This window comes from Triticum aestivum, chromosome 1A, assembly GCF_018294505.1.
Source record: "Triticum aestivum cultivar Chinese Spring chromosome 1A, IWGSC CS RefSeq v2.1, whole genome shotgun sequence".
In the NCBI taxonomy this organism is placed as follows: domain Eukaryota; kingdom Viridiplantae; phylum Streptophyta; class Magnoliopsida; order Poales; family Poaceae; genus Triticum; species Triticum aestivum.
The window spans coordinates 56525742-56536251 of record NC_057794.1 but is presented as its reverse complement, the minus strand read 5'-3'; the positions used below and the strand labels follow the sequence as shown (position 1 = coordinate 56536251).

The 10510-nt window shown below is 47.4% G+C and overlaps 2 protein-coding genes across 2 annotated transcripts; both read left to right on the top strand.

Annotated features, from left to right (window-relative positions):
• Positions 1-2292: 2292 nt before the first annotated feature.
• LOC123189717 (prolycopene isomerase, chloroplastic) lies at positions 2293-7538 on the top strand. Its single transcript, XM_044602196.1, has 13 exons — positions 2293-2829; positions 3536-3742; positions 3846-3945; positions 4137-4219; positions 4329-4385; positions 4462-4614; positions 4689-4767; positions 5016-5164; positions 5291-5425; positions 5547-5660; positions 6537-6647; positions 6756-6864; positions 7042-7538. Exons 1-13 carry the CDS (start codon positions 2431-2433, stop codon positions 7113-7115), a joined length of 1770 nt encoding a protein of 589 aa, XP_044458131.1. The 5' UTR covers positions 2293-2430; the 3' UTR covers positions 7116-7538.
• A 415-nt stretch (positions 7539-7953) lies between these two features.
• On the top strand, positions 7954-9197 carry LOC123189713 (uncharacterized). Its single transcript, XM_044602192.1, has 3 exons — positions 7954-8318; positions 8438-8504; positions 8817-9197. Exons 1-3 carry the CDS (start codon positions 8031-8033, stop codon positions 8819-8821), a joined length of 360 nt encoding a protein of 119 aa, XP_044458127.1. The 5' UTR covers positions 7954-8030; the 3' UTR covers positions 8822-9197.
• Positions 9198-10510: the final 1313 nt, after the last annotated feature.

Here is a 10510-nt window from a genome sequence, read left to right as displayed (position 1 = left end):
AAGTCACTGGAAGAATTAAAGTATCGTACGAAATAAGCACCTTCGTTTATCCACATTCCTCTAGCGATTTGTCACATTAGGTATATCTGTACCATATCAAGAGCCGTTAGAAATATTTGTTTTTCTTCCTCCATCCTCTTGGAACAACAACTTATACTATGATCTATCGATCCTCATCAACCATGGAATGAATCAGCCATTGCACGTCTCCTATTTTAATAGTATTTAAAAATAAGAAGGAACTGAACCAAAAAAATGAAGTATGAGAGAAATTAAGAGAATTGGGGTAGATCAGAGAGAGCGCAAAAGGAATAGATGTCCCCTCTATTGGGCTCCTGAGCGGTCCTTTATGTGCTTGCCGCAGGACTCTACCGTTCTCTACTCCTCCTCGGTCTAAGTGGTCGGTGGGTAGCAAGCTGCTGGGTAGCAGTGGCAAGCGCTCCACAGTGTACGGCATCAAGGATAGGACGTAGAAGACGAAGGCGACCAAAGAGTATAGCGCCACCGTCGAGTGCCGCTTTCTCCGGCGACCGCGCCCCTTCACCCCCGTCGTGGTAGACACCACCAAGATGGCCAGGTCGGAGGGGAGGGCACCGCAGTGGGGTGGCGTCGTGGATGGTGGGAGGAGGGGATGACCAACACAAGAGGAGGTGATGGAGGCAGCTAGGGTTGAACACCGCCGCCGCGATGGTTTCTCTGGAGGCGGCACAGTAAGCCCAAACACAGCTAAATACCGACTCACAAATAGGCCCACCATCCCTGCCCAAACACTCTCGACGCACCACAAGCCAGTATTTCCTGGGAGCTTAGAAACTGTACCGATAGGCCAACAGATACTTCGATCGTGGGTTCTCTTGTGCGCAACATCGTAAATGTATCATGATTGTTCAACAATTTGCCTCGCTGGTACAATTTACTAGAGAAAATGAAAATTTTCGAGTTGTTTGCCATATGTGTGCAAAGAGTAGGGAGGAGACACAAGGGTTAAGGGTGGCGAAAAGTATTGAAAACAAGGGCAACTTTTTTTAATCATCTCTTTGATTTATTGATTTAGAAAAAGCAGAATGGCCGATAGCTTCATAAACTTGATTAAAATGCACACTTCAAGTCTATAAACCCACAAATCATACAATTTAGTAACTGTAATCTCCTCTTATGAAGAAAAGAGAAAACAACAAAAACATTAAGAATAAGAACAAATAATCCAAAGTGCTTAAAATCCATGATATATTTCACCAAAATTTTCTTTATCTACATATGTACAGTTGTACGCCATCTACCTACATAATATCACTCTCTTAAATCAGCACTTCATTGTACTTTTTTATTTATCATGTATGCCATCAAGGTCATGTAATCGACTAAATGATTCATATTATCAACGTACTATATTATTCTTGCTTCACTTACCAAAAAGCTTATCAATAACAAATATGAGCAATAATTGCTAATGACGGGCTTAAGCTCGAGCGCGGCGGCGCCGCGCCTCTGCCTGCTAGTATTGTTCTTTGTGACTACCATGGAGCACACTATTGTCTGTGGCAACAAAAAATGCTGGAACTCGCGTTTTCACCGCCTACGCGGCATGTTGGAACTTGTGTCTCGCCTTTTTGCTCCAGCCGATGCCGCCGTGTGCTGAAATCGTGTATCTACTTCGTAGGAACTGGCATCTTAGCGTGCTGGAACCGTGTTTTTGGCCTGCTGTGGCCGGCGCTGCATGCTAGAATTTGCTAAAACCGACATCTCGACATGTTGGAATCGTGTGACGGCAGGTTACGATGCCACGGCGGCGAGCAGCCATGATGCAACCGGGACTGGGAGGGGAAGGGGTCTGCGGGCTTTACAACGGCTGCTTCGACGTCAACAATGTTTGCTACAATGGCCTCAGGTGCCGTGATGGCAACGGGGATGTTGCCGCGATGGCGCCAGGTGCTGCGATGTCGACGACGTGCGAGCCGTCGCTCGCCAGAGATGGACCCCGCGTGGCGCGCGATGACGAGGTCAAGTTGCGCGCGCCGGGGCAGCGAGGTGGCACGACGAGGGGCGAGGGAGTGCTCTTTCCGCATTCACACGAGGGACGAGGATCAAACGGTTGGGATGTTTCTGATCCAACGGCCCGCGGCGCGACCGGCCTAGAGTCTGGCCGGTCGACCGGTGGTTATGATCGCGGGTGAGAGGGTTGACCACCACTTTCCTTGAGGAAGGTGCGCGTCACCACCCTGGCCCACCGTTGGCGGCCGTCCGCGCCTCCTCATCCTCTTCCCTCCTCCCTCCTCGCTTTCTTCGTCCCCTTCCCGCCGCGGCATCCACTCTTCTCCCTCCCCGCCAGATTCCTCCACTCCACTCCAACCCGCAAAACAAATACCCGACCCGACGCCACACAAAACGACGGCCCAGCCGGTTTCCCCTCCGCCCCCACGCCCCGCCGCCATGCCGCTCCTCCTCTCGCCCCTCGCGGCGCGGTGCCTCCACCACTCCCCGCGCCTCCCCGCGCCCTTCGCGCACCACCCCTCCCACCCCCGCCCTCTCGGCGGCGAGGCCCGCGGAGGCGGCGGCAGGGGGAGAGTGGCGGTGGTGTCGGAGAGGCAGGCGGCGGTGGCCGCGGAGAAGTCCCCCGGAGGAGAGGGAGGCGACGGGGAGCGACACGACGCGATAGTGGTCGGGTCCGGGATCGGGGGCCTGGTGGCGGCCACGCAGCTGGCCGCGAAAGGGGCGCGGGTGCTGGTCCTCGAGAAGTACATCATCCCGGGGGGCAGCTCCGGGTACTACCGCCGCGACGGGTTCACCTTCGACGTCGGCTCCTCCGTCATGTTCGGGTTCTCCGACAAGGTAAGGCGGGACAGAGCGCCGGCGTCCCACTTGTACTCAACTGTTGCCCGGGGCTTTTGATTTGCTCCATTTTCAACACAAAATTTGTTATGAGTGCGACTCGGTAGCTGCGCGGTTACGTTTCTGGCTCCGGCCCGTGAATTTGTTGATTCCGTGTGCTGTGCCTGTGCTCTGCCTGGTGATCACAGACAAGGAGAAATATTTGAGGGGTAAAGCGTTGTTACTGCGAATTTGTGCTCTGGTGTGGTAAGGCTAGGCTGGGTGTGAACTGAGAGGGGGGAATTGTGATTTGCTTGGCTGTTAAAATTAGTTGACGACTTACCTTTTTGCGGGCATCCAGTGCCTGAAGATGCCATGATTAGTATATTTGCACTGGGCCTGTTTTGCTTAAAGAGACAAACCTGGTCTTGAGGTTGAGGGCTTAAGGCCACGTTACAGACAGCATCACAGGGGCAGGCGTCCACTGTGCAGCTTGTTGACAATGAGCATGACCAAGTGCAAATGCCTGGATGTTCAGGGTGTGCACAGCATGTTGCATGCTAGAGTGTAGAATTGGTTACTGCTGTACTTGTGTGTGCCTCTCATGAAAATGCTCACGTTAGCTTACAGCTTGCATTGCATTTTTGTAGAAGATATTTTGTACGAAGTATTTTGTCTGTGTGTTTGGGTATATTTGGTAAGAAGTATGACATGTGTTGTCATCCAGGGAAACTTAAATTTGATAACGCAAGCACTAGAAGCTGTTGGGTGTAAGATGGAAGTCATACCAGACCCTTCTACGGTTCATTTCCATCTACCTGGTGCTCTCTCTGTTCTTGTGCATAGGGAGTATAATGACTTCATCGAAGAGCTGGTTAGCAAATTCCCGCATGAAAAAGAAGGAATCCTAAAATTCTATGGCATATGTTGGAAGGTATTGTCTTTATTTTGTTTACTTCTTTTTGTTACCTTTTTGTTGCTATTGTCTTATTTCTTATGCAACCTTCACAACTTACATCTATGTCTCGTATGAACAGATCTTCAATTCATTAAATTCTTTGGAACTAAAGTCCTTGGAAGAACCTCTATACCTATTCGGGCAATTTTTTAAGAAGCCTTTGGAATGCTTGACTCTCGGTATTAAAACTGCATCCTTATATTCCTCAATAAGTTTTACTCTTATTTTCTCTAGAGAGAAATCATTTAGAACAATTAGTTAACTGAAGTTGAAAAATTGTAGTCTCAAAAGCAACAGAAAAATAAATTCATATGAGATACTATGAAATAAGATTGTTTGATATAATAAAATCATTTTTTCTATGATGCAGCATACTATCTGCCACAGAATGCGGGGGATATTGCTCGCAAGTTCATAAAAGATCAGCAGTTGCTATCCTTCATAGATGCTGAGGTGTGAGATATTTGTGAGTTTACTCACTTGTTCAAATTTTTTTCCACGCATACATTTTTGTTCAACTTTCGCTTATCTGAAGAATTACAGCAATTTATGGTTTTTGTAGTGTTTTATTGTGAGCACAGTCAATGCCTTGAAAACACCCATGATCAACGCGAGCATGGTAAGTTCGATGTTAATCTGTCAGACCTTTGTTTGAAAATTTTTTCAACCTCCAATTATCTAAGTCAACATGACAGGTATTGTGTGATAGTTACTTTGGAGGAATTAACTATCCAGTTGGTGGTGTTGGTGGTATTGCGGTGTCTTTGGCAAATGGCCTTGTTGAAAAGGGAAGCGCAATACGTTACAAGGCGAATGTGACCAATGTTATTCTTGAAAATGGGAAAGCTGTGAGTTCAGCTTACTGATTTCAAATGTCTGAAGTTTAGATTTGGTTTCTCAGCTGAACATTTCATTACTACAGGTTGGAGTGAGGTTGTCAAATGGGAAGGAGTTATTCGCTAGAACAGTAATATCAAATGCCACAAGATGGGACACATTTGGTAATTCTGCGAATATCCTTTCATGGTCAAGCTAGAAAAGTTTCTCTTTCACTTTCACTTGTTACAATGTTCTTCATCTTCTGCAACTTTGCCGTAGTTTTGCTTCTCATATTTTGCAACCATCCAAAAGCATATTTCTCGACTGTAACTTGCCGTTATTATTCTGCCAGTGTGAACAGTTTTTTGATACATACTTAGTATGTGTTCAGTTTCCTCCTTCAGGAGTTAACAAATGCATGAACTTACAGGAAAACTCGTGAAGGCTGAAGAGCTTCCAGAAGAGGAGAAAAACTTTCAGAAGAACTATGTTAAAGCGCCATCATTTCTATCCATTCATCTGGGTGTCAAAGCCTCAGTTTTACCTGCTGGTACTGATTGCCACCATTTTGTACTGGAGGTACGCACTAGATTGTATGCTACTGGGCATTTCATCGTTGAGGGTTAGAGTCACTGTCACATTAGTGGTGAATTTGATATGGACATTTTAATCTGTAACGAGTTTAATTGTGAGTGTAACTGTCAGGATGACTGGTCGAACTTGGAAAAGCCTTATGGAAGCATATTTTTAAGTATCCCTACAGTTCTTGATCCATCCTTGGCTCCTGAAGGACATCACATACTTCATATATTTACAACTGCAGGTATAGAAGATTGGGAGGTATGTCAGTGCTCTAGCTGAAATGTAAATTATGTCAAAAAATATAATAAACGTAGCCTTTTTGCATGAACATAAGTATTGACTGATGCCTATAATACTGCTTTGCTTTAATCTCTGGCAGGGTCTACCTAGGAAGGATTATGAGCAGAAAAAGGAGCTTGTGGCAAATGAGATCATACGAAGACTTGAAAATAAGTTGTTTCCTGGTCTTCAAGACTCAATAGTCCTCAAGGAGGTATCTTCTTACAGTCCTTCTATGTCGGGGACTCAGGATTCTATAAATATTTTCAATCATTTCATTTTGACTACTTCATGTTTGAACTTGAAAGTGCTAGCTACCAGTCCTCAAACTGACAAGGGAGCATGAGCAAGTCTGTAGTAGTTAGCAGCGCAAACATGATTAGCTATTGATGATGCAGTACTTAATATGATTATTGGAAAAGATCATTAGAGCATCCCATCTGATCTATTTGTCATATTTTCTATTCTCAGCACCGGTCAATCTACCCAGTATGCGGTAATATTTATAGGTTAGCCCCATACCTCAATCACTGTAATGAGCTCTAGTGAAGAGTGGTCTAAACGTACACCGAGAGGGTCACAGGGATGCAGTTTTGGGCTGTTTTGTCCAGCTGAAAATCCATAAAATGATTTGCTCTTTTGCATAAAATGAACTACCAAAGAAATATCTTCCCAAAAAAACTTCCAGTGATATACAGGACTATAAGTGAACCATCAATTAAACAAAATGGGCTGTGGCCCAGTCCACTTGCATCCCTACATAGAAAGCGACAAGTCCTTTTTACTTCTTTCAAATGATATAAACCATATCAATTAGCAAATACTCAGGTATTAGAATATTTTCGTTGAGCCAAAGCACAGTTAAGTTTTGAGTATTCAGCAGATTCTTCATGTTCCTTGTGCAGCAAACTATATTATGCATAATAGACCACCATGCATCACCAACCAGGGAGAATGTTATATCATGGGCTTTCATGAGCTAACTGCACATTCCTTTAAGGCTATGCTGTGAACTTTAGTGGCCTTATTTTGTTTTCTGGTACCAATATATTTTGTAACACAACATTCATTTAATATTTGGTTTTGCCAGGTAGGATCCCCAAAAACTCACCGCAGGTTTCTTGCCCGAAATGATGGTACATATGGACCCATGCCACGGGGTAAACCCAAGGGTTTGCTGGCAATGCCTTTCAATACCACTGTAAGTTACTTAAATAGTTAATACAGATTTCAAGATCTTTTTTGGTTAACCTAAAGTTCTAAGTGGCACAAGATTACTAGAACTGAAGTTATATTATCTGATTTACAGTCAATAGATGGACTTTACTGTGTGGGCGACAGCTGTTTTCCTGGGCAAGGAGTGATTGCTGTGGCATTTTCTGGGGTCATGTGTGCTCATCGTGTTGCAGCAGACATAGGTAAACACTAAGCCGAGTTCCCACTGTCTCTTAGCAGATGTTATTTTTATCAAAAGAAGGGTTTCTAGCATGTATGATTATGGGTGCCAGGGATTAGAGACTAGAGACGTCTTCTAGCTCAACGAAGGTCGATCATTGTGGAATGATGTGATAATTTTGGCTGATTTGCTCTTGCAGATCTTGAACAAAGGTCTCCTATTCTAGACACGGGCCTTCTCGGTGTCCTCAGATGGTTAAGAACACTCGCATAAAAATGATGTCGGATGGAGACCTAGAGCGGGTCTTATTGTTCACACAGAAGAAGCGGTGGCAGCCGCGCAGATGTCGAGGTTTCCACATGGCCGGTTGGGTGTTGACCCATCCATACAATGACCCAGCAGCAGGCAGTATGTAGCCATTCTTGTTGCTGCCAGGTGTATACGCAAAGTTGGATTTCAAGGATGTTTACCTGAAACCCCCAAATGATAGAGAATATACTGATGGTGACCTGTAACTTGATGGAACCGGGGATCTGGTATTCTGATAGTTCATCTGCTTGGCTCTCAGATACGAGTACTACTCAGCACAGAGTTGTATATGTTGTTGTAAGAAACTAAGGCCGATATGTGCCACGCTGTAATTTTCGGAAGATGAAGCAGCTCATATATTATGGCATTTTTTGTTTTTGTGAAGAATGCATTTTGTCAGGACGAAAGAGAACCTGTGCAAGTCCATCAGAGGAATTACAATGCCGAAACGCTACTATCACTACAGATTTTTTTTTTAGACAATACTATCACTACATATACTGGGAGGTCCCAGATGCTAGACGTACAGGCTTTTACAGGTTTCTACAGGCTCCTTCCAAACTTTCTAAACACAACGGGGGTGGGCCTGTGCCTTTACTAATGACCAATTAAAAACCACCACGACACCCTGTAAACCCCTCATTCCTGTAACATCCTGTACGTGTAGCAAAGCTCAAATGAGAGCGTTTGGTGCATCGGGGCTGCGCGGGCGGTAAGTGGGCCCAGTTTTGGGGATGGCGGTTCTAAATGGGCTTGTAGGGTCATTCGTGGCCTGCGTGAGGCCTGTTTTGGCGTACGTGTCGCTGGGTGCCTCTGGTCTGCCGTTCACTCTGTCGATAGTTTAGGCAGCGGCGGCGGCGGCGGCGGCGGCAACTGCGGATGAGAGTTCACGTCCGTGGAGGCGCGGGCGAAGCTGGCGGTTCCCTCTCACCCCTCTACCTCTCTTCCCCTCGGGTCTCGTCTCTATCTTCCGCTGTGCTCGGGGCGGGTGGCGGCGAACGTAAACACGTCTCTGCTCGGGGAAGACGTGTCCCGTCTCTCCGAGGAGGGGGAGGGGAGCGAGCGACGGCGGCTCATGGATGGTGTGCGCTGGCACCAACGGTGAGCGACGGCTGCTTGGCTCCCCGGAGGCGGACGACGGCTCAATTCCGAGGAGGAGACGACGAGGTTTCCGATTGTTCCGAGCTCTCTCCTTCCTTGAGTTGATTTTTTCGATCTGTTTTCGATTCCCCATCTGCGATTCCTCCATGTCTCTTCCTCTGATTGTTTTCTCTCTTGACCTGCAGTGCAAGGGAGGCAATCGGAAACATCAAGTCGGCGACCATGAAAGACTGTTTGTGATATTTCTCAAAGGTACCAGTGTTGTTCATCTCTCATGTGCCGTTTGATTTGTTATTCTCAAAAGCATGTGTTGACAGCTTATGCTGCTACGAGTACTTGTTATGTGATTGCTAGCAACTCACACGAAAAGGATTTCGTCCTGATAGCTGAACAACTAATCTTGTTGTTTTGGGGAGATGGAATTGGTTTTCTGAATTGATTTTTCAATATACTTAATTACTTTCTCTAAATCAGCTGGGGAAATGGCTGTTTAGGAATCACCAAACAATACGCTGAAATTACTCTACGTGTGTGTGTAATGTGTTTAACATGCCATCATTGCAGGTTAAGCGGCCTTTTCTGCTGTCATTTGTAAAAAAAAAAACCTCCCTATGAAGAGTACACATGGCTTAGGTAACCGTGTGGTAGCCATCAGGTGTCACCGGCTTGGGACTGAAGCGCGCATTGAATCTTCAATGCTCCATGCCCTAGTCTTTTGTGCGACTACTTGGACTTGTGCCGGTCAGTCCTAAGGGATGCCATTATGAAAGATGGGACCGGTTCGCCACTAAGGTGTGTGCCACCTCCCTTCTCTTGTTCTCCTGTTCCGACATGCATGTTTTGTTTGAACTTTAAAGTGACTTGCCGGTAACGAGATTGAACGAGGTATTGGGATACCGACGATCGAGTCTCGGGCAAGTAACGTACCGATTGACAAAGGGAATTGTATACGGGATTGATTGAATTCTTGACATCGTGGTTAATCTGATGAGATCATCGAGGAGCATGTGGGAGCCAACATGGGTATCCAGATCCCGTTGTTGGTTATTGACCGGAGAGTCATCTCGGTCATGTCTGTGTGTCTCCCGAACCCGTAGGGTCTACACACTTAAGGTTCGGTGACGCTAGGGTTGTTGAGATATTAGTATACGGTAACCCGAAAGTTGTTCGAAGTCCCGGATGAGATCCCGGACGTCACGAGGAGTTCCCGAATGGTCCGGAGGTGAAAATTTATATATAGGAAGTCAAGTTTCGGCCATCGAGAAAGTTTCGGGGGTAATCGGTATTGTACCGGGACCACCGAAAGGGTCCCGGGGGGTCCACCGGTTGGGGCCACCTATCCCGGAGGGCCCCATGGGCTGAAGTGGGAGGGGAACCAGCCCTTAGTGGGCTGGTGCGCCCCCCATGGGCCTCCCCCTGCGCCTAGGGTTGGAAACCCTAGGGGTGGGGGGCGCCCCACTTGGCTTGGGGGGCACTCCACCCCACTTGGTCGCCACCCCCCTTGGAGATTGCATCTCCTAGGGCCGGCGCCCCCCCTAGGTGTCCTATATATAGTGGGGGGAGGAAGGGCAGCCGCACCCTAGCCCCTGGCGCCTCCCTCTCCCTCCCGTGACACTTCTCCTTCTCCCTGAGCTTGGCGAAGCCCTGCCGAGATCGCCGTTGCTTCCACCACCACGCCGTCGTGCTGCTGGATCTCCATCAACCTCTCCTTCCCCCTTGCTGGATCAAGTTGGAGGAGACATCTTCCCAACCATATGTGTGTTGAACGCGGAGGTGCCGTCCGTTCGGCGCTAGGTCATCGGTGATTTGGATTACGACGAGTACGACTCCATCAATCCCATTCTCTTGAACGCTTCCGCTCGCGATCTACAAGGGTATGTAGATGCACTCCCCTCTCCCTCGTTGCTAGATGACTCCATAGATTAATCTTGATGATGCGTAGAAAATTTTAAAATTCTGCTACGTTCTCCAACACCACCGTCCTCGTCGGCCGCACTGGCTTGCCCGGAGACCTACTCTGGTGGCGGCGAGGGGGGAGCTAGTAGGGGGCGCCGGGGCGCGCTAGGGTTTCGTCGCCGCCCGAGTCGCCCCGAGCGGAGCGACGCGGGGGCTGGGGGGTGGGCTTTGGATCTACTTTTTCCAACCAGATAGGAATACTCACTATGTGTACACAACCTTAGGGGTAGTTTGGTCTTTTCTGATGCTTACAAATAGAAAAGAAAAGAGAAAATCAATAAAAGAATGGAAGTGGCATGGTA